At 35.9% G+C, this 24,327-nt stretch overlaps 1 protein-coding gene across 6 annotated transcripts in view; it reads left to right on the top strand.

The window, feature by feature from the left end:
* The window catches only part of ROBO1 (roundabout guidance receptor 1), an 813,755-nt gene that overhangs the window by 687,987 nt on the left and 101,441 nt on the right, over nt 1–24,327 (top strand). For all 6 annotated transcript variants that reach the window (XM_063703935.1, XM_063703932.1, XM_063703934.1 and 3 more), the window contains exons 4-6: nt 5,128–5,248; nt 5,599–5,737; nt 8,488–8,615. In XM_063703935.1, the coding sequence (XP_063560005.1) occupies nt 5,128–5,248; nt 5,599–5,737; nt 8,488–8,615 (388 nt within the window). The remainder of the gene's footprint in view (nt 1–5,127; nt 5,249–5,598; nt 5,738–8,487; nt 8,616–24,327) is intronic.

The following is a 24,327-nucleotide window of genomic DNA, read 5'->3' as shown; positions in this document are numbered from 1 at the left end:
TGTGACCTATAATTATAGTATTAATAAAAAGCTACTGGATTTAGCCTAAGAAAGGAATATTGTTTTTGATTAGACAGATCAAAAACAATATTAAATCATTAACTGCGTATGTGTAATAAATAATTATAATAATAATGTGCAGGCATTTTTCTAAGTGCTTTATATGGTTTATTTCATAATCTTCGTAATATCCTTAGAGTTATATATTAATAGGATTCCCATTTTAGAGTTGAAAAGCAGAGATACAGAGGAACTAATATCTTGGCTAAAGTTACACATATATAATAAAAAGTAGTCTGACTCCAGAGCCCATGCTCACTTTGCTTTCCTAAGTATATGTATCTGAAAATTTATCTAGGATTTAGAAATCTTTTTTAAAAATGTTACATTTTCGTATATATTTTGTTGTCTTTGGGTTTTACCTAGGTAATTTTGGTAAAGAATACCTTGAGTAGGAAAACAAAGGTGCTATTTAGTTGACCTTATTTAGTCATTGATGATTAATATCTCTGCTATTGTTACAAAAGTGCATTTTTTCTCACTAAAAATGTTTTGCAAATGTAATATTTTTCAGGCCTTGATTTGTTTTATATTGCTGCATTGATATGAAAGTTTTACATGTATGAACACTGTGTAACCATAAGCTTTTAGTCATATTGTGTTACTAATGAAAACAGCTTTTCATGATGCTTATCCACTAACATTTCTTGTAGAAAAATTTGACAGAGTAAACAAACTCCAGCTTTGTTTACTTACAAAGGATAGAGAAAGTATTTGTAAAATGCCTGGTGGGTTACTTTCAATTTACACAGCCAATGTGATTTAGTTGTAAAAGATGGCTGTAAAATAAATTTTTATTGAAAAGAAACAGTTTTTCTATCTATATTCAATACCAAACACATGGATATGTGCTCCCAAAGAATAGGTCTGATAGATTCAGTTATACGATTTTTTTCATGATTAAGCCAAATGTAATATATAATTGGAGCTATAGTAATAGGGTGTATACTACAAATTCCTTAGGCCTTTATAGCTGTCTTTGAATTTTGGTTTACCTCAGCTATTGTTTCCTCCCATTCATCTTGAAATTGGAATTTTTTCATGTCTGTGAATCTCCTGGCAGTGCCCTCATTACTCTTGTTAACTAAATCCCCCTCCTTCTCCATTTGTATGGATTCTTTCAACATATAATAGCATTGGGCTGTAATATATAATGTTAATTGGTGGCCCACGTGTGCATAAGCAAGTTGATTTAAAACTCTACATTCCCAAGTATTTAAGATTTGTAAAAGTAAATTAGTACTATATTATACTGAAGCTGTAGAAATAAATCTAAGCTGTTGCAAATTATTTATATGTTATTATCCTTTGACTCACAATTTTTCTATGTATTTGAATATGTCTTAAAATTGTCCTTAAAACCTTACATTTTATAGTAGATAAAAAACATTGAACATTTACTCACTCTTAAAAAAAAGAGAATGTTAAATTATGTGTTTGTTTCCTCTTATTTTGGTATATCTTTTATGTATCATTGTACAGTTCTTTCAGCAATGAACTTGTCTCCTAAATATCCAGAGACTTCAAGGTTAGATTCTGAGGCATAAGAAGAGGCTCGGCGTGCTATCCAAAGTTATAGAACTAATAAAGAAACATCTAGCTACACCTCAGCTCACTTAACTTCCATTTCAGATATTGGATTTTTCATCTTCCTCTTTTCCTGTAATAATTTTGTTTCCTTAGGATTTTTGGAAATGCTTATGCGAGTGTTCCAAAATCAGCGCATGAAAGGTTACAAAAGTTCTTAGGAAGATTTTGATAAGATGATACTCAAATTGTTCTGGACCTCAAGAACTCAAGTTTTTTAAACTCAAGTTTATTAAGCAGTAATTAAGATAATAAGGATGTGAGCTGTGCATTTATTTTCATTTGTACAAGTCGTATAGCCAAAGACACGTATCTTTTTTTTTTTAATTATACTTTAAGTTTTAGGGTGCATGTGCACAACCTGCAGGTTTGTTACATATGTATACATGTGCCATGTTGGTGTGCTGCACCCATCAACTCATCATTTACGTTAGGTATATCTCCTAATGGTATCCCTCCACCGCCCCCCCCCCACCCCACAACAGGTCCCAGTGTGTGATGTTCCGCTTCCTGTGTCCAAGTGTTCTCGTTGTTCAGTTCCCACCTATGAGTGAGAACATGTGGTGTTTGGTTTTTTGTTCTTGTGATAGTTTGCTGAGAATGATGGTTTCCAGCTTCATCCACGTCCCTACAAAGGACATGAACTCATCCTTTTTTATGGCTGCATAGTATTCCATGGTGTATATGTGCCACATTTTCTTAATCCAGTCTATCATCGATGGACATTTGGGTTGGTTCCAAGTCTTTGCTATTGTGAATAGTGCCATAATAAATATGCGTGTGCATGTGCCTTTATAGCAGCATGATTTATAATCCTTTGGGTATATACCCAGTAATGGGATGGCTGGGTCAAATGGTATTTCTAGTTCTAGATCCCTGAGGAATTGCCACACTGGCTTCCACAATGGTTGAACTAGTTTACAGTCCCACCAACAGTTTAAAAGCGTTCCTATTTCTCCACATCCTCTCCAGCACCTGTTGTTTCCTGACTTTTTAATGATCGCCATTCTAACTGGTGTGAGATGGTATCTCATTGTGGTTTTGATTTGCATTTCTCTGATGGCCAGTGATGATGAGCATTTCTTCATGTGTCTGTTGGCTGCATAAATGCAAAGACACATATCTGACCTAAAGTCTTCACCTTGTTTCCACTTGTTGTGTGACATTGCACAAGTCATTTCCTCCCACAAAATTTTTACTATTTACAAGGCATTGTAACAGGGGCTCCCATGAGGAATTACATATGCTTCTCTGCCTCAATGTTCATACTAAGGTCAGGGGACTGACACTTGGAAGCATAATTAAAACATATTTTTACAATGAGCATACCAGAGGTATGTGGGAGAAGAGGTTATACTTTTCTGAGCCACTGTTCCCTTTAGTGAAAAGTGAGGTTATTTTAACACTTCCCCAAATAGTCTCACAGCAGGGTTATGATAAAGACAAAAATTTAAATGATATATTTATATTAAAATGACTTTATGAAACATAAGATAATTAGTAATATAAACCAATAGCCTTAAGTTGGGTATACCTTTAAGAATCCCACTTTGATACCTCCCAAGGAAATAACTGCACATATGAGAAAAGATATATACAAAAGAATACTGATTTCAGTGTTGTTCATAAGCAGGAAGAATGAGATTTCTAAATTACCTAGCACTGATGTCTTAAATATCTATCAGTATGGGAATAGTTAAGTAAAATGTAGTAAACCCAAATGTTAGAATTGTATGTAGCCTTGGAAATTGATGCTGAGGATCTGTGTAAAATTTCTTGAACATTTAAAATATAGTAATGCCTCATACTTTTGAAAATGCAGCTTATAAAACAGCACATATCACGTGATTCTACTTTAGAAAAATTATGTGTATGTATATATGTTTATATGTGTATATGTATATATAAACATATATTCATGGTAAATGTGTATCTCTGTATATGCATGTGTGTATGTGAGTGTGTATGTATACACACATAATTGAAAGACAAATGTTCAAAAGTACTAACACTAATGTGCATTTTTTTGTGTGACGTTTTCTTTATATTTCTCTATTTGAAAATTTAAATATGTATGAAAAAATAAAACAATTTAACATATAACTTTTATAAACCTTATAGAAATATTTTAAATTGGATAACAGACTAACAATAGTAGTTTATGTTCAACAACAGTATTTGGAGTGACTACTGCGTGCAGGCGTTATTCTGGGTATGAGGGATAGAATGATGAACGATGCAGAGAAAAATCCCTGGATGGGAATCTGGAGCAGGCTGATCATTTGTTTATGATGCTACTGAAAAAAAATCAAGTTCTAAACTCACAAAAATTAAAAACTTTGTTAGTGTTTTGTTTCCTCTAATATTTAAAGACTTGGCCAGAATACCTAGTTTGGATGCCTGGATTAGAATAAAGCCATTTAGGCATTCAAAACTGTGAGGGGACCTCACCTTTACAAAGTGGTAGTTTCAATGAACTCCATAATGTATTATGAAAAAAATGTGCTAGAATGTTTCCCTCCCTTCCTCCCTCCTTCCCTTCCTTCCTCTCTCTCTCCCTCCCTCACTTCCTTCCTTCCTTCTTCCTTTATCTGGTTGGTAACTATGAGGTAAAAAACCTCTATGAATAAACATTCTGGAAATTTTCCCTAATAAAACCTTTCTAAGATCAGGACATTGTAGATATTCATGGGTAATTGAACTCAACTCTCATCCAAAAGCGTGTTAAATTAAGGATAGTCCAATCTTAATTCATGTTTAGTTTCAGTCGACTTCTTATACTGTATGTCTGCTTACATTTAAAATTAATTTTTATTCAATTAATTATATGTTCAAGAGTGTACCCAAGCATGTCTTTCCTGATGATTTACTGGGACCTGTTCATTCTCTGCCTTTCAAGTCCCCAAAAACCAGCTTGGGTGGCAGCAACATCACGTTTTTAAGGAAATGACAGGTTCTACTATGTTTTCGCAATGAAGATACATTCCTTTAAAGCAACTCTGGCAAATTAAGTTATTAGAGACATTTTAATTAATTCATATAATGCTAGAATACATTTTCCTGAAATCACTTATAGCTAATATATATTTCTATATTAATTATAGTCATATGGTATTAAGAATTTTCTTTTTCTTTTTCCTCTTGCTAACTAAATTATTCACGCAATTTTTATGGTTTTTCAGTTAACTAAATAATATGAAATAACTTGGCTGATTGGGCAACAAGTTTCTAGCTATACAGAATATAACTTTACATGAAATGTAAGTAAGGAGAAACATTTTTGCTTCTTTTATATCGTACCTTTGGAGTCAATTCTCTTTAAGGTTACTACCTAAAAATAGCAAATACTACACATCAGCTGTTGATGTAATTATGCTTTGATTTATATGCTTAGAAAGCAGTCTTCACTTATGAAGACATCTGTCATGTAAACATAGCTGAAGCAATTTTAATAGTATTCATGTGAAACTTTTTTTTAAGATACGAGGAGGAAAGCTCATGATCACTTACACCCGTAAAAGTGACGCTGGCAAATATGTTTGTGTTGGTACCAATATGGTTGGGGAACGTGAGAGTGAAGTAGCCGAGCTGACTGTCTTAGGTAAGTGTAATTTTATTTAATCTTCTCATTGAAAAATAGATCTCTTATCATTTTGTGTCTGTATACAAGGGAGAAAGAAAAATTGTTAAGCCAAATATTTTTTAGGGGGTGGGTAGAAAGAGGAGAGAAGAAATCAGAAAAGCAGCTTGAGATAAAATAGCCAAAGATGTGGGAGGAGGACTAGGAGGAAGCACTAAACCTAGGGAGAAGCTTCTAGAATGAGGGGACTCTGTGGAATAATTTCCTCGCTGATATTTTAAATTAAAAATATGCTCTTACTGAACTCCTAAAGTGTTTTTCAGCTGGTTCATTTTAAAATTTTACCTTAAGACGGCTCTTTTTAATTTTAGAGAGACCATCATTTGTGAAGAGACCCAGTAACTTGGCAGTAACTGTGGATGACAGTGCAGAATTTAAATGTGAGGCCCGAGGTGACCCTGTACCTACAGTACGATGGAGGAAAGATGATGGAGAGCTGCCCAAATCCAGGTACACATCAGAGTTTCATGATGTGATTTGTCAACTCAGCATTTCTACGTTTCTCATCACATCATCTCCACATCCGGGCCATTAGAATAGTCCGTTCTAGAATCCTCTATCAGGGGCCAGATACAACACTGGAGATAATTAGAAACAGGAGGTTGCCATCGTGCTTTCTCTGAGGCTTTCAGAGAAGAACTGTGCATTCGTGACCCTGGGCTGCAGAGGGAACCTTTGTAAAATATGATATTCTTTAATATCACAGGTTTCTCTTCTGTTCAACCAGATGACAGTTAATACTAGTTTTTTGGTTTGGTAGTAGGCAGGAAAGGGAAGAAAGATACAGCCTTAAGGATGTATCTATGAGCCAATTAAAAATCAGGCTTCCTTTTCCTCAGCTAAAATATCATCAGAGAATGGTAGAAGAGGCTGGAGTTTCTTGATATCTGTCAAGTCCTTAAATTGGCCAGGAGCAGAGATGCACGAATCAGGGAGCCTTAGGGAATGAGCCAGTCAAATAAAGGCTTTCGGGTACTGTCAGCGGGCCGTCTTCTCCAGTATGTTCACTCATTCAGCAAACATGTGTTGAGCCTTCTGTCTAGGTGTTGGGATTACAGTAGTGGCTTAGACATAGTTTCTGCTCTCAAGGAGCTCACAAAAGGAAATGCATTGATAGATACAGAATAACAATATCAAGCTGATATGGTATGGCTTTGTGTCCCCACTCAAATCTTTCAACACCTTGAATCTTGAGATTCGCATGTTAAGAGTGGAATCAGTTGGAGATGATTGAATCATAGGGGTGGTTTCCCTCATGCTGTTCTTGTGATAGTGAGTGAGTTCTCATGAGATCTGATGGTTTTATAAGCGTCTGGCATTTCCCCTGCTGGCACTCATTCTCTCTCCTGTCGCCCTGTGAAGAGGTGCCTTCCGCCATGATTGTAAGTTTCCTGAGGTCTCCCCAGCCATGTGGAACTGTGAGTCAATTAAACCTCTTTCCTTTATAAATTACCCAGTTTCGGGTATTTCTTCATAGCAGTGTGAGAACAGACTAATATACAAGCTCTTTTGTCACATAAAGGTAAACCTGTGCCAGCTCAGAGTGGGGAATTTGAATTTGGGAGAGAGTTCTGAAAGAAACATGACACATAAGTAATGTCTTGAAAAGTATGTATCAGTCTGATAAGCAAGGAAGAAGAAAAGAATATTCCAGGAAATGGGTTATCACAACACAGACACAAAGCTGAGAAGGAATGTCATCTCCTTTGAATGGCATAAAGTTTAGCATGGCTAGGTAAGGCATAGGATTTATGATGAGAAGTTATGAGATATCAGGTTGAAACTAAGAGGGGCTTTGTGTAATAAAGAATTCCTAATATTATATGCACATTGGTGAGCCAAGAGTGTTAGTATAGATAGGTATACCCTTTAGAAAAATTAATTTTGTTGGCCGGGCCCAGTGGCACACGCCTGTAATCTGAGCACTTTGGGAGGCCAAGGCGGGCAGATCACCTGAGGTCAGGAGTTCGAGACCAGCCTGGCCAACATGGTGAAACCTTGTCTCTACTAAAATACAAAAATTAGCCGGGCATGGTGGCACACTATAATTCTATAATCCCAGCTGCTCGGGCGGCTGAGGCAGGAGAATTGCTTGAGCCTGGGAGGCGGAGGTTGCAGTGAGCCGAGATCGCGCCACTACACTCCAGCCTGAGCGGCAGAGTGTGACTCCATCTCCAAAAAAATAATAAGAAGAAAAATTAATTTTGTTAGCACTATGGGTGTTACATTATTCTGGGGAGAGGCTAGTGGCAGGGACACGATTTTTGTGGTTGTCCAGATCAGAGATGTAAACTGTCTGAACTGAGAGGTGAGATAGAGACAGGGCTCAACAGTAAAGAGAAATTTCTAAGACTAAAATGACAAATTGGATGACTTATTAGATATAGACAGCTGGTGAAAGAAGATACGTAAATGTGTTAAGAAAAGGAGTTGGTTTATGTTAGGGGAAGAACAGAAAGTTTTATTTAATACATTAAATATTAGGTGCCTGTGGGATGTGATGTCTAATTATTAGTTAGAAATCCAAATTTGGAACTTAGATGAATTAGGGATAGGAAATGTTTGTGTGGTAGATCAGTATGTAAACTATAGTAGATAACTTAACTCAGGGAGATCATGTAGAGTAAAAAGAGGACTAAAGTGAAAGTTCAAGGAAAACCTAACACTTAGGGGGAGGGAAGATGAGGCAAGACAAGTAAACTCGAAAATGGAAGTGGGTTCAAATTTCGATTCTGCCACCGAACTAGATGAGGACCAAGGCCAAGTTCCTTTACCTCCTATACCTCAGTGTCCTCATCCAAAAAATGGAGGTGAGCATAACAGTTATTTCATACCATTGTTATGAAAACTTAGAAGGATAAAATCTATAAAACATTTAAAGTCTGGCAAATGGTAAGAATTTAATTAATGGTCACTATCTTTTTGTTTTAGTGTGAGCACAGGAGCTTGAGGAAATAAGTAAATAAATGCCAACTTTACCCCAAAATGTTCTTTTAGAAAGTAGTTTAATATGTTAGTCCACATAATTATAAAAACAAGCTTTTCTTCTGCCAGCTGACTTAGAGGAATACCACATTTTACTCTTTGTTTTAAGTTATCAGAAAAGAGTGTAGCTTGTGCTTTGAAGCATTGTATATATAATAATGAGATCTTTCAAGTAGAAAGTCACTTAACTGTGCTTTCTTTTGTTATGTCATTAGATATGAAATCCGAGATGATCATACCTTGAAAATTAGGAAGGTGACAGCTGGTGACATGGGTTCATACACTTGTGTTGCAGAAAATATGGTGGGCAAAGCTGAAGCATCTGCTACTCTGACTGTTCAAGGTAGGCATTGGGGAAGTCTTTGTTTTGGTGGTTTTAGCATACAAAATATAATGCTGATAATTGAAGAAAATATTATGTATAGGGCTATGTTACATATAGACTTTAAGTATTGCTCTAAATAATGTATTTCAAATATATTTAAAGAACACATATTGTTTTGCCTATGGGAGCTCTGTAAGTGTTACAGGAAATTGAATTAAATGTTGAAAATTATGTTCAAAATTGAATTAAATGTTCAAGATAGTTCAAAAACTATCTTGGTCAAGTAGAGGCGAAGGATGTGCTTTAAACTCCAGGTCTTCAAACATAGAGCCCTTCTAATCTTTTTAATTAAATGACAGCTATTGCTGTCTTGGAGGAAACTTTGTCTTTGGAGGAAAACAAGTCTTTCATTACTTCAAGATCATCCACTTTCAAGGGCCCGTACAATTTGTAACAGAAAAGGAAGATTCTATTACTCTTCAGAATGTAGGATTTATTGAGCAGGGACTTGGCAATTGTTTTGTGTGCACAGAGTGCCTGCATCATAACAAACACTCAATAAATATCAGTTGATTGAACGAATTGCACTTGTACTTTGCTAATTTTGATACAGATTTATTATTTAGCATCGTATGAGCCCAAGTGGATACCGTGTTCTATGGCTACCAGGTTTTTGAAAGTCAAAGTCACGTCTTAAGCTGATAGGAGGAAATGGATCTGTCACCTCTTTTCCATCCATAATCCAGAAGTTTTTCATTCTCATAATCCCATTTTGTTTTTCTCTGTGATGTCATACTGATTATTTCTCACTATATCCCATTCGAGAACTTTCCTTTATTTTTTTTTCTTTTTAAGTGGCTAGTTGTTTATTGTGGAATTTCAGAGGCAATGACCTTTAAAAAACATTTTATTGGTTGGAAAAAAAATTCCTGTTTTGACAGTATATATAGTAAATGGAAGTTCTGGCCATAAACCATTTAGCTTGTTTTGGGGTCTAACATTAGCAACACTTGATGCTGTCATCTTTTCTGAACACTGTCTGTTCTAAGACTACTTAGAAAAAAAAAGGTGGCTTTTGAGGGAGCATTTCTACTGTGGGCTTTGTACAAAAGAGCCTTGTGGGCTTTTTACACTAGAAAAAAAAGAGTAAAGAATATTTCCTTCCTGTCTCTAAAGCCATTATGTCCCACTTTGGGGTTTTTAGCTCAATCTCATAAAAACAAAAGGAAAAAAAGAAAGATCAAGAACAAACATTGAGTTTCTAAGGCCAAGACTACTCTTTAATCTAAGTTAGACTTGAACTCCAAGTAAGGCTAAAACTAAGAAAAGAAAACCTCTTCACATTTACAGAAAGCATAAATATAAGAGGTGTCAAATCCAAGTTCAAAAGCCCTCCAGAAGGAGTGAAAATAGCCAGGATGAATACAAGACATGAAAAGGTGTGTCTATCTCCAGGCAGTTGTGATAAGGAGGTTGACTGTCTATTACGCTAGTCAGTGAAATGTATTTCACTTTGTGTTTTAAAGTACTTTACCTTGGTAGCCTGATGCTTTTATAACTAACAGCTATTCTGCTGTGTATACAGTAGACATTGAAATCAAAATAGAGTTTCTTCCTGCAATTTTAAATTCAGTTACAAAATTCATTCAGCCTTAAGTTTTCCGTGTGGAAATCTTGCTCTCTAAGCCTGGATTTCAATGGAAATTGGCACTAATGATCAAATCCAGAAACTACTTGAATTTAGAAGTTCTCATTTCAACTGCGTTGTGTTTTCTATAAATGTTTAAAAGATCTTTATATAGTTGAGGATATATTATTCAATATTAAAATCAAATATGCCTATTAACATCACTGTTAAAACATCTTTAACATGCTGGAATAATAAACACAGTATGTTAAAGAAAGTAACATGATTCCCAACTGCAAAAGATAAATAAGAAAAAAACATTCAAAGGAAACCTGAGAAGATATGCCTTTTTTCGTCTTTTGAGATTGAATGTAGAAAAGCACCAGTTACTACAAAGGAAACTAATCAGAATTGAAGCCATTTGGTAGCAGGAAATAATTACAGTTAAAAAAATTCAGTAGTGTAATTGTATTGTTAAAAAACTTTCCGTGTTTTGTGTATAGCTCATTTTTAAAAGGCAGTGTTGGAGTCACTACGAGCTTAAACATAATCTTTCTCTCCCTCACATCTCATACAGTGAGTATTTAATTTTGATCATTGATGTTAAGGCAATAAAGCTCAGTAATGCAGGTAGAAGCTGTGGGAATAAATTACCTTACATAAGGGTGGCCATTTGATTTTCACCCCCAGCAGAGATGTAGTTAATTCCAGCATCTTAAAAAGAACACTGATTTGAGAAGTCTTTTTTTTTTTTTTGCCAAGGTCTTCTTGTAATCCCAAATTCTGCTGTTTTCTAGACTTTATGTCTTTAAATATTCCTCTCTTGACTCTAGGGGTTTCCATGGCTTTTCTACTTGTGTACTCTTCACGGTTCTTTCATGGTACTGGGCATCTAATAGGCACTTTATCTAATAAATTCTTATTAAAATTTGAAATGTGAATATGCATTTCAGACTTCTACTTGAATGGTAGAAACAGCACAGGGGGCCGGGCGTGGTGGCTCACGCCTGTAATCCCAGCACTATGGGAGGCCAAGGTGGTCAGATCACCTGAGGTAAGGAGTTTGAGACCGGCCTGGCTAACATGGTGAAACCCCGTTTCTACTAAAAATACAAAAAAAATTAGTTGGGCATGGTGGCATGCGGCTGTAATCTCAGCTACTCTGGAGGCTGAGTCAGGAGAATCGCTTGAACCTGCGAGACAGAGGTTGCAGCGAGCCGAGATTGCACCATTGCATTCTAGCTTGGGCAACAAGAGCAAAGCTCTGCCTCAAAAAAAGAAAGAAAGAAAGAGAGAGAGAAAGAGAGAAAAGGAAAGAAAAAGAAAGAAAGAAAGAAAGAAGGAAGGAAGGAAGGAAGGAAAGAAGGAAAGAAAGAAAGAAAAAGAAAGAAAGAAAGAAAGAGAAAGAAAGAGAAAGAAAAGAAAGAAAGGGAAAGAAAGAAAGGAAGAAAGAGAGAGAGCACAGGGACATCCTAGGGAAAACTCAAGCAGCTTCTGGTGGTTTTGATTCTGAGTGCCAACAGTAAGCTCCATTTGATCAAATTTGAAGAGATTGCCATTTATGAATGATGCTGCCTTATGACCTGTGTTTGAAAGAGCACAGTAATTGTTTTACTGTCTGTATCTCATAACGTTATGTTGTATACTTTAAATATATACAATGAAATGTATTTTTTAAAAAGAATGGAGGTGAAAAGGGAACAGAGTAAAATCTAGGGCTAGACACTGTTTCTTAAACTTACCGGAAGTTACTTGTTAAGTATACAGATTTTCAGGCATGGCCTGTAGAAAATCCAATTTAGGAGATCTGGGTTGGAGCACATAAATTTATTTTTATTTTTAAACGAGCAACTTCACAAACCTCAGGAATGAGGAGTTACTTGATGAACTGACAGAAAGAATAGAAGACTTTTTTAAATGTCTTTATAATTTGAGACTTAGAAAGGTAGAAGAAGTGTGTTAAAGATAATGGTGTAGCTAAGAAAATGGACATTGGAATCAGGCAGAATTTAGGTGAATCATGATTCTGTCATTTATTACTATGTAACCTAGAAGAGTTTACATAAATTTCATGAAACTCAGTTGACCCATATGTAGAATGGACACAGTAATACCAACCTTTGTATAAGGATATTTAACATATTATCTGTTACACAGTAAATATTTTGTAAATAAACAGCATTAGACTTATGAGTGTTATTATTGATAGCTTTACTGCTTAATTTCAATAATTATTATTTGGTAAGAAAAATAGTAGTTTTAGATAATTCTAGATCAGTGGCTCTTCTACTGTAAATGAAAAATCTGAAGTACTAATATTGTCATGACAATTTATTATGTGACAAATTATTAAAGACATTTCTCAAATATAAAGCAGTACATTTTCATTTTTTAAAACCTTTATTGGAAAGTTGAGGCAGGAGGAATGCTTGTGGCCAGGAGTTCATGGCTCCATCTCTACAAAAAATAATTTTAAAATCAATTGTACATGTTGGTGTGCACCTATAGTCCCAGCGACATGGGGGGCTGAGGCAGGAAAATAGCTTGAGTCCACGAGTGGGAAGTTTCAGTGAGCTGCGAACCCTGCCTTGCACTCCAACCTGGGTGACAGATTGAGACCCTGCCGCTAAAAATAAAATAAAAATAAAAATCCTTACGGGCTATTATAGTAAATGTGTTGGATTTTGCTAGCGCCAGTGAAGCTAGTCCTAGATATGTATTGAAGTTTTGGAAAATAGGTAGATAAATTATTGAAATTTATGACCATTTTGGAAGAAAAATGAATCAAAGAGATTGTATTACATGTGCATTGGAGTGTTATTGAAATGGAAGAACATTCAGCCCAGGGTTTTTTGTCACAATTTCCATTCCGTTATCTCTAAGAGTGACTGTTTTCTAATTTTTTAGATTCTCAGCGCCTCTGTTTCTCTCTGTAAAGTAGTGGTGCTTTCTCACAATTCATACAGAGACTAGTAAGATTATCCATGAGCAAATATCCTCAAAAACTTCTTTATCTCCTTAATGATCATTCCAAAACATGGATGAAATATGAGGTTGCACCCTGTTAATAGAAAGTAATTGCACCACTAAAACCTGTACCACATTTGGTGTAACATTCATGGGATTACTTGTCCCTGGCCAGTGGAATGCCAAAGTCAAATTAAAATATTGAATCAAATAAGATGTTGATTACTTAATAATGCAGGTTTTATTTTACTTAGGAAAGAGGCAAACTGTAATAAAATTTTGGTGATATTAGGAAGTTTGGGCTAAAAATATATTTTTTCTGGGCTCTGTAAATATTTAGGCAATAAAAAGAATATCCTGATTCCTTTAACTTGCATATTGGTATACATGGTATACCAATATTGGTATATTATTGAAACTAATTCTCAGAATGAGACCCAAAGGCTCAGCAGTAATGACCTATCAAAGGATAATTACTGTTCATTATATGACCAATACAAAATAGTGAAACAATGCTGTTTGGGGTAATTACAACAGAAAAGTGTTTCTGCTTAACTTTGAGTTAGCCAGAAAATTCAGTAAACCTGAACCTCACATTACATCATTTTCTAAACTAAGCAAAGTTTCATTACCTATACATGTTAACCATCAGTGTTGTTACATTTATACTTAGTGTTTGTCTGCATCCCTGTTTCCTCTCCATGTGTATAATATCTACATACCTTTCTTTCAAGAAATCTTTTTGTGAACCTAAAATACACAAACAAAATCAAGCATCTTTTTAAAGACCTATCACCTCTATTTTGATTTATTACATTGTTATTTTTGAACTGTAGCATTTCAATTTGACAAGTGTTAGGATAGCTGGCTCTGTCTTGGTAGGAATGAATTATTCACTGAAGTGGTGTTTCATGTTGCATCATGGCTCCATCTTTTAAGACAAAAAGATATATACTACATACAGTATTTGTAACAATTTTATAGGTTGTGACATACCTATAAAAGGTAAAATCTAACAAGAACAACATAGATGCGTAGAGGCACCCTGCCACGTTTTTAAACAGCGTGTCGTTGAAACTGCTAAAATTTATGCCTCCCCTTGGTATTCAAGAATGGTTGCAGGTTTGTTTTTATATTATTTTGCTATCTTAATCTAAATCCATTACGTATTTATTAGATGCTTACAAGGTGGGCCTTCAGGTTCTTCTTAGAATCAGATCACGGCCAAATTAAATTATTATTTTTATTTTTAAACTAAAATGATTAAAAAGAAAAGCAAATGCTTTTTTCTTTGTTTGAAGTAGACTTTAGGAAAAGCATGGTGAATACAGCTTCAAAATACTTAAAAATGAAAAAAAAAATCTATTTATTCAATTATGAATAACAAACCCTGTAAAATTTATAAATTATTTACTTTCAATGACAATCATCTTGGTGGCTTTTTAAATTATTCCATTTTTGAGGAGTGCTCTTCCAAACGAAAGATAGGTGATAAAGCCACATAGTTTAAAGTTTGAGTTTCTCCTGTTTCTGGGTTTGTCCTCAGCCTCTAAGATTTCTTGTGATTCCTTGCTTCAATGATACTCATTGCTTAAACAGGGCAAACTAGATGGCATTATTAATCTTTCCACTCCTTTTGTAACTTCACAGATAAAGCAGCTCTTCTTACTGTAACAATTTCATTTCCAAAGTAAATTTGTGACTCTCTGTCACCAGAGTGATCACGTTCCCATCGCTGTGTCCCATCAGTCACAGGAAACCGAACCAAGAACGGCCTGAAAACAGACCAACCATTTCCCAAGCCATCACCTTTTATCTCCCTGAGTTGAAGTATAAGAAAATCCAATCCCATTTTTGTTTGTCTCTCTCACAACAGGAACTAAAAGACACTTAGTCTTCTTGTTTCTCTTGAGGGCTGAGTGCAGGGCCAGCCAGTCACAGGAAGCGGTATGTTTAGATCTCAATTCACACCCCACTATACTCCTCTCCAGGCTTCTCACAGGATGGGTCAATTTTTGAAGCTCTGTTCAAAGAAAAGGCAGGTGCCAAACATTGCCAAACCAGGTGATGCTCTGTTATGAGATGAATGGCATTTCTGTGAAATCCCAGCTCTTCTCTCATAAGAGCTTGTCCATTTTTCTTCTCTTGATGTGAAGTCACTCTAGTCTCTCAACTTTATCAGCTTTCTTTTAACTATAAAATACAGTATCATGAATTATGTTGCTATTTCTTTAAATTTATTGTTGACATACAATAGGAATGTTAAAACATCAAAAGAATGTGCATTCTATTCTATTCTGTAGAATTGTTATTTTGTCTGATGCTTCCCCTAAGTATTAATGCCAACTGTGCAGTGGGAGCATAATACTTTCTCGTTAGGACTGATGAGCCAGTGACAGCTTCTGGGAGTCTGAGCCTTAGCGTATGAGACTGACATGCAATAGGGGAGACACAAAGACAGAAAAAAAGCCCCGTGCTGTCTTTTGCCTGACTTAATTGCTACTAATGGGATGCTTCCTAGAGCGTCTCTCTTTGCTGCTAGTAAACTACATGCTTCAGAAAAGAAACTTTGCTGAAATATCTAGGACACTGCAGTTTATGAGTGACCCCTATTTACTGTCCCAATGAACTCAGAGTTGAAGAGTAATTATAACTTTCAGTAAAACAAGAAGCAGCTGTCAGAGGTTTGTCTGAGTCTTTAAGTTTCTGCTAACTCAGTCTGTAAGCATTAGTTTGCATAATATAATAGTGAAGAAGTGAAAATAAGAGCAGACCAGACATCAGAAGCTGAATTCCCTCATATTCTTTATTTGACTTGTTGGCAATGCAGCCTGCAGACACACAGCCAGTCGACAGCTTTACTCTTTATCCTTCATGTTCCCATTTTCCCATATCTCGCTCTTAATCAGTCATCACAAAATCCTACTTATTTTGCCTTTTACCTATTTCTCAACTCTCTCACCACCTCCCTTGCCTTCTTATCATTGCTCCATTTTAGGCCTTTATCATCTCTCCGGGAAACTGTTAACTTCTAACCAGGTTCCTTGCCTCCACCTTGTCTCATAGAATCTATTCTTCACACAACAGATTAATGTACCTACAAAAGCTGGGCATCATGGTTCACGCCTATAATCCCAGCACTTTGGGAGGCCAAGATAGGAGGATCACTTGAGCCCAGGAGTTCGAGACCAGCCTAAGCAACACAGTGAGACCCAGTGTTAAAAAAAAATTGTTTTAAATAATTTTAAAAAAGAGTTTTAAGAAGATTATCTACCTAAAACACAGTTATAATTATATTAATTCCTTCCATAAATGATTTCCATGGTTCCCGTCTCTCCAGGGTAAGATCCAAAATACTTTTGATGATACTAGCCTCCTTTCTTGCTACTCCCTTTAGTATAATATGCTATATTCCTATATATTTTTTGTGTATACACCACCATGTAGCTTATCTCTGGGCTTTTTGTTATGTTGGCTCCTTGGTCTAAAATGCCCCAGCCCCACCTGCCCCATCTTCTACTTGCTAGTTACTCCTATTCTTGAACTTGATTCACATAAGCATCCTCCAGCAAGCTTTTCAGACACTCCCCATCCGAGTGAGAGTTAGGTATTTCCCATTCACCTACTCATTGGATGGTACTACTGCCCTTAATGGGATTTCAATGTCTGAACTGCTTGACTGTGAGTTCCTTAGGCACACACTTTGCTGACTTTGCTTTGTTAGTCTCATTGTTTACTGCAGTCTCAGAGACATCGTTTTAGTTAGGGTCCTCCAGAGAAACACACTCAATAGCATATAGAGATAATAAGAAGAGATTTATTATAAGTATTGGTATGGGGGGGTCAAGAATTCCCACCATCTGCCATCTACAAGGTGAAGAACCAGCAAAACAGGTGGTTTAATTCAGTCTAAGAGCAAAATTCTAACATTGGGGGAGCAGGAAAAGATGTGTGTCCCAGCTCCAGAAGAGATAGCACATTTGCCTTTTTTCTACCTGGACCCTCAACGGATTGGATGACACCGGCCCACATTGGTGAAGGCATGTCTTCTTTACTCAGTTAACAGTATCAAATGCTAATCTCTTCCAGAAACACCGTCACAGACACTCCCAGAAATACATGTTGCCCATTGTCTGGACATCCCCTAACCCACTCAAATGGACACATACAATTCACCATCACAGAAACCTTGATGTTCTTGTAACATTTTCTATGTGAGTGAATTAAGTGCTCATCCTGATACACACCAGTTGTTGAATCCTAGACAAATTGCCTAAATTCTCTGAGATTCAGAGTTCTCATCTGTTGAAACATGAGGGTACATGTAATACAAATATCCGTCAGCTAATAGGAAAATAAACTAATGAATAAAATAGTTGAATTCCCAAGAAAGTGGGTTGTGGATTATGGGGTGCTTACGCAAATACAGTTGTTGCTACTGTTTCTATGATTGTTTTTCTCAGCTTCTTCCAAAACAAAATTAAAACTTCATCAGGTCCCTGTTAATTGTTATTTTGTCCATAGAGATTTGACATTTTTTATAGCTGATTAATGTGAAGTTTGGTTATTGTTTTACTTTAACATAATTACTATCCCTCCCTGCTATGTTCAATGCTGCTAAATTTCCTGATAGAATGAATAACATTGAATCCCATCACTGCCTGTTCCATGTAGTCCATATAGTGGAACAATTGAATTAACTGAATATAAACAAATTTAGATATACTGTACTCAGGAATAACTTCAATATAATTTAATCTGGAAAAAATGGATCAGCAGGCGTAATCCACAAAAAGAAATGTGCATTTGATCATTTTCTAACATGTGAATTAGCAACTTTAAAAATAATCAAGATACATGCCAATCTTAATGTAACATACTATGTGAATGTATGACTGTTTTTTTGAGACAGGGTCTCATTATGTCACCCAGGTTAGCGTGCTGTGGCACAATCATGGCTCACTGCAGCATTGACCGCCTGGGCTGAAGCAATCCTCTCCCTTCAGCCTCCCAAGTAGCTCTACAGAAGCATGCCACCATGCCTTCCTAATTTCTTTTCTTTCCTTTTTTTTTTTTTTTTTTTTTTTGGAGAGATGAGGTCTCACTATGTTGTCCAGACTCGTGTGTGTGTGTGTGTGTGTGTGTGTGTGTGTGTGTTTGTGTGTGTGTTTAATGAACCATTAGATAATTATTTCAGACTGTAAAATTAAAATTTAGGTAAAAGTGAAACAATATAGCTTACTGTAGACTTTATTGCCAGTAGGGGATAAACTTTTAAAAACTTGCATTCAAAAACACCTCTGGAGGAAAGAAGGCCTACTTTGTAAATCTGTGGTTTCCATAAATAGAGTTCACTATGTTTAACTTTCTGTCAGCGTATGAGATCTTTGTGTAAGATCCATAGGACCTTTTGGAGCTCGTATGATAGCTAGGCATAAAATAAGTAATGAGAGAAAAAACTGGGTCCTTCAGTTCTGAATTTCCTTTCTTTGATGTAGACTTCATTTAAATCATTTGTTGGAACAGTTTCCTTAAGTTGCTGATTTGAGAAAATCTGGCCATATAATAGTGCATTGTTTCTGACCATTAACGTGGTTATTTGAGTCAAAGCCAAAACTAATAGTGTCAAGGGACCTTTTTGCAGAGTCAGCTTAGGTTTAGTATAATCCAAGATCTTGGTTGAGAACTGTGAGTTCATCAACATTTTGATGAAACACATATTATGAGACCCCCCCAAGGCTTTATTTGACAATTTTAAGAACCTTGATATGTGTGTGCTGCTTTTGCCAGACTCTGACAAGACGTAGCAGACTGGATCTTTAGGGAATGATTCTTAATGACATATGGCAATAATCCACAGATGCCCACTAAAGTCACTAGTGCTACAGTAAGCAGTGCTTCAGGGGTTGGAAGATTTTATATGTATATGTGTGTGTGTGTAAAATGGTGGTAAATATATATATTAAATTTATATATATTGGGTAGATATATGTATATACACACATATTCAATGTAATATATATTTACCACTGCTTGTATGTATGGATACTCTTAATACTAATCTCAAGAGTCTCATTCAAAATGCTACCCTTAAGGGATTTGTTGTGGAGGTTTGTGTGTCTTTCTTCTCCTTCTCCTCCTCATCCTCCTCCTCCTTTTCCTCCTCATCCTCCTCCTCCTTTTCCTCTTGTTTATTTTGTAGTTAAAATAAGGATTAAAAAATTTTCAACTGAAGACTAGGGGGGCTGATGGGGAAAGAGATTTGTTATGGTAAAAAGAAAACCGAAAAAGACAAGATGTGATGGAAACTTTTGAAGAATCAGTACTGCCAGTTGAGCTCTTTGTGAGCAGGCTGCAAGTAAAATGCCATCACCCAAGAGATTTAATGAAGTCCCACTACAGAATTTAACAAGAGAGTGATTTGTGAGAATAACTCCCTCTCCTAACTGTTCTGATCCAGTGGCGTAAATAGGATGCTGAGCACCACTCCTGCTGGGTTTTTTAATGCTGTTTCATTTGATTGAGACCCAGTAGCTTTTTGGCCTATGATTCTTGGCTGTTTTGTTTTGTTTTGTTTTGTTTTGTTTTTCCCTAGAGGAATAAATAAAAGAACTTCTTGTGTACTTATAGCTTAAAGAAACAGCCATTGTAACCCTAACGATTGATGACTGTGTGGGATTCTCTTAGATTTCTTTCATCCACGAAAAAAGATTTTGGGTTGCTTTCAGTTATTTCAAAAAAACAGATATAAATCATAAAAATTAATCAAAAGAAAGGCATTCACTTCATGGCATTCCTACAGAGAATTTGAAATGCTCTCTTAATTGTGCACACCAGGCAAATATTTGAAGAAATAAGTCGAGCAGTCAGGTACAAGAAATAATTGATACATAAGATGATTCAGTGACAAATAATGACATAGCACCACACTAGTAAATAGTGCATCATAGGCCTTCCATGCTGGTCTGAGTTTTACTGTGATTTTTTCGTCTACATAACAGTGGGTAAGGTTTTCTCACTGCCCAGTTGTATAGATGTATAACTGAGCAACTGTATTTAGAAACCAAACCAACATTCTGAAATAATGGCATCAATGTGGAAAAACATCATTGAGTTGTATGGATATATCAAATCTCAGCTGCTCAGCCTGAGAATGAAATTTGGAGAAATAAATTATTTTTCTGCTCTTATCATTGAGAGATAGCACATTTTAAAATGTTCATTTTAACAGCCTCACATACTTTTAAGACTTGGAATTATTTTATCAGAGTTAGTATCATTCAATGTGAAAAAGTTAATTCTAAGTTGATTCACATAATATTTTGTATTTTATCCAGAATTGTTTGCACATAAAGTAATCAAGATATTTTATTATTTAAAAGAGAATAGTTGCAGACTGTTCACATGAAGAACACCTTTACCTTATGATGAATCTTGAGTAAACTAAATACACAAGATAACTAAAAATGTGACTGTTTATGCATCCATTTGTATGGATATTTTTTATTATTTGCTTGCTATGGTTTTAAATATTTTGATAGATATACACAGCATGAATCATTAGGCTGAATAGAATTCTTGTTTTTAGACTGGCGAATCGTTTTAGCAAATACCAAACATCAGGGTCATCATTAGAGTAGTTACACTTGATAATTACATAGCATCTGGTGTCCTTTGAGCCTTATCTTAGTAATTTAAAAATACAAAGCAATTCTTTTTTAGTTTTTAAAAATATTTTGTATAAATTAGAAGTTCACACTGTGTAGTATACCTAAGGTTTGCAAAACTGATTAAAATACCATGAGCACTTTAATTTGCTTTTAAACTGTTTCTCTGATGACTTGATAAATAATGTGCCAGTATAAACACACCTGCAGAAAATACTAAAGTATAAGACAAAATATAGCTGAGTAATCGCTTTATAACAGATTTATGAGAGTAGGAAAATCCATAAATGGTTGTTAAAGTTAGCTTTAGGACATTTATTTTGTGTGGTCGATGTTATTAGGAGAGGATTTAGAGCATTGCACAATTAAACCTGATAGGCCGTTTTACAAAGGCGCTTTTAAAAAGTTATTTTGTGGATGGTGAAATAGTCATTTCACACAGTGCCTTTTAGGTCATTAGTGAAGAGATGAGAAGTGCTTTTGTGGTTTTCCTTAGGCTTTTAACTCCCCCAGAATATACTTAATCACTAAATATAATTGATAATAAATAATTTTGACCTGATTTAGGTTTCTTGAGAATAAACGTTAAATCATATAACTCTATGCTAGATTGTTGAAATTTTCAACTTTAGACATGGATGGGGGCTTATAAAGCATTTCCTTTCACACTGCCTTTGACATTTACAGTGAGTGTTCTAAAATGTTGCCTCACATCGCTTTTCAGACATGGAATTGGCTGCTTTATCATTGTTTCTATAAGAAAATAAAATGCAGAACAAGTTATTTTTCCCCAAACCTTTTTGTAAGTATGGAACTGCTCGTATACAAGCAGAGTAATTATGTATCTATGTTCATCTAATGTATCAATACATATATTGTATATTTAAATCATTTCTTGTTAAAAGTCATTTTGTTTAGGTCATGGAGACAAAACATTTCAGAACCAAAATTACATTAGAGTAAGGTTTTACTCTTTTTAAAATTACAAACAAGTCATCCAATGTAGTAAACAGTTGCTATTTTTACATTTTACGAACTGGAGAGGCCGGGCGTGGTGGCTCACGCCTGTAATCCCAGCGCTTTGCGAGGCCGAGGCGGGTGGATCACCCGAGGTTACCAGTTCGAGACAAGCCTGGCCAACATGGCAAAACCTCATCTCTACTAAAAGTACAAAAATTAGACAGATGTGGTGGTGGGCGCCTGTAATCCCAGTTACTCAGGAGGCTGAGGCAGGAGAATCACTTGAACCCGGGAGGCGGAGGTTGCAGTGAGCTGGGATCATGACACTGCACTCCAGCCTGGGAGACAAGAGCTAAACTCCATCTCAAAAAAAAAAAAAAAAAAAAAAGATCTGGAGATACCAGCAGAATTCCAGTACTCCCTGTCTTACCTGATAGGTGACCTTACGAAATTTACTTAATCTTCATTTTCTTTCTTTTGCAAAATCGAGATATTGAATAATTCCTTACAGAGCTGCTGAAGGGGTTCCTAATATATGATCTGACACACAGTTAGCTAAGACTGATGCCTTCTTACTATTAAACTGAGATGGAGAATGTTTATGTAATTTATGCAGGATCACAGGCCTGATTCCTTTTGGAGAGGATCTTGATCCAAAGTTGTTTAACTACCAGTTGAGTAATGTTATCATTCTGTCATCATGTACCTTAACTCTGGACCCTCCATGAAATATGCCATTTAAAGATGGACATTCCAGTTTTTCAGATAAACCAATTCTTGAGCACTTTCTATGTACAAAACAGTACGCTGGGTACTATGAAGGATGTACAGATAAATAAGATGTGGATCCCATCTTCACAGAGCTTATTATAGCTTAGCGAATAAGAGAGATACACACAAATATCTATAGTATCAGCAGAATATGAAAAATGGACTCTTAAAATAGGACTAAGTGCTTTCAACTGGGCTATTGGAACATTATTGTCATTTCTTCCACCTTTCAACCGATATTTAAAATGTGAGTAGCAGCCTCACCTTGAGAAGTTCTAGAGAAATAATGGCAAACAAAATGAGTAAATACTTGCTCACATGGAACACAAGGCTAATTTTGGAGCAACATAAAACACACAAATGTATAATTTTAACTATAATATGTGCTCTGAGAGGAAAGTTAAGATTGCTATGAAAATAGGTAACATTCTGATATGATTTAGTTCACTTTAGAGATAATTTCTTGAAAAAGTAATTTTTTAACTGAGCTCTAAAGACTGAATAGTAATTATATGGGTGAAAGGGGAAGATCCCAGGGTACAGTATAAACAGAACTAGAGGCAACATGGTGTGAGGTGTATTCAAGGACTGAAAGAAGGCCAGTAGGGCTAGGTCAAGGAGAGGGAGAAGAGGTGATACGAGAAGACACTGAATTGTTACACAGCAAGGCCACGTTAAGAATTTAGTTTTCTATTTTAAAAGCAATAGGACCATGTTGAAGGATTTTAAGCAAAAAACAAAATGCAAAAACAAAGTGTAATTGTATTATTATTATTATTATTATTACTTGGAGATGGAGTCTTGCCCTGTCACCCAAGCTGGAGCACAGTGGTGTGATCTTGACTCACTGCAACCTCCACCTCCCGGGTTCAAGCAATTCTCCTACCTCAGCCTCCCAAGTAGCTGGGATTACAGGCACCCACCACCATGCCTGGCTAATTTTTTTTTTTTTTTTGTATTTTTAGTAGAGACGGGGTTTCCCCATGTTGACCAGGCTGGTTTCGAACTCCTAACCTCAAAGTGATCCACCCACCTCAGCCTCCCAAAGTGTTAGGATTACAGTGTTAAGCACATGAGCCACTGCGCCTAGCCTTTTATTTTGTTTTAATCACTCTGACTACATCATAAGATTGGACTGGAAAATACCAAAATAGTAGGTGAATGCTGTTGGATAGCTTGGGCCAGAATGGTGGCAATAAAGAGAGAAGGAGGTAGATGGAATGGATAAATGGTTACAGTATAAACACTATGGAATTTGCTGGTTGATGGTGTATTTCCAGGAGGAAAGACAGGAAAGATGTAGGTTTCTGGCTTTCTAAGTGGACCTAGGGAATATTACCATCAAAATTATAGTCCTAAGATATGTGTTGGGTGACATGCATATTGTCGTAGATTGCTGGGTAGTTGCATTTGAATTGTGGATTCCTTAGTAGACAAGTAACTACCAACGTTTGTTAACTGCTTTTTTGGGAAAGTGACAATATTTTTAGAAAGGAAGAATAAGAGCAAGAGTACTAACCTTTTCTGAGTACCTGTGATAGGTCAGGCATTGTGCAAGGTACTTTGTATATATGGGTTGAAATAAATATATGTTAGTATTCTGATAAGCTTTAAGTTGAATAGCTCATCTACAGCTGGGCTTCTGAATCTTGGCACTGTTGACATTTTGTGCTACATCATTCTTTGCTTTGGGACGTTGTCTTGGGCTTTGTAGGTTGTTTATCGGTATCATTGGCCT

The sequence above is a fragment of the Gorilla gorilla genome, chromosome 2 (assembly GCF_029281585.2).
Source record: "Gorilla gorilla gorilla isolate KB3781 chromosome 2, NHGRI_mGorGor1-v2.1_pri, whole genome shotgun sequence".
Classification (NCBI taxonomy): Eukaryota; Metazoa; Chordata; class Mammalia; order Primates; family Hominidae; genus Gorilla; species Gorilla gorilla.
Note: the sequence above shows the minus strand (reverse complement) of the source record. Positions and strands in the feature narration are given on the sequence as shown.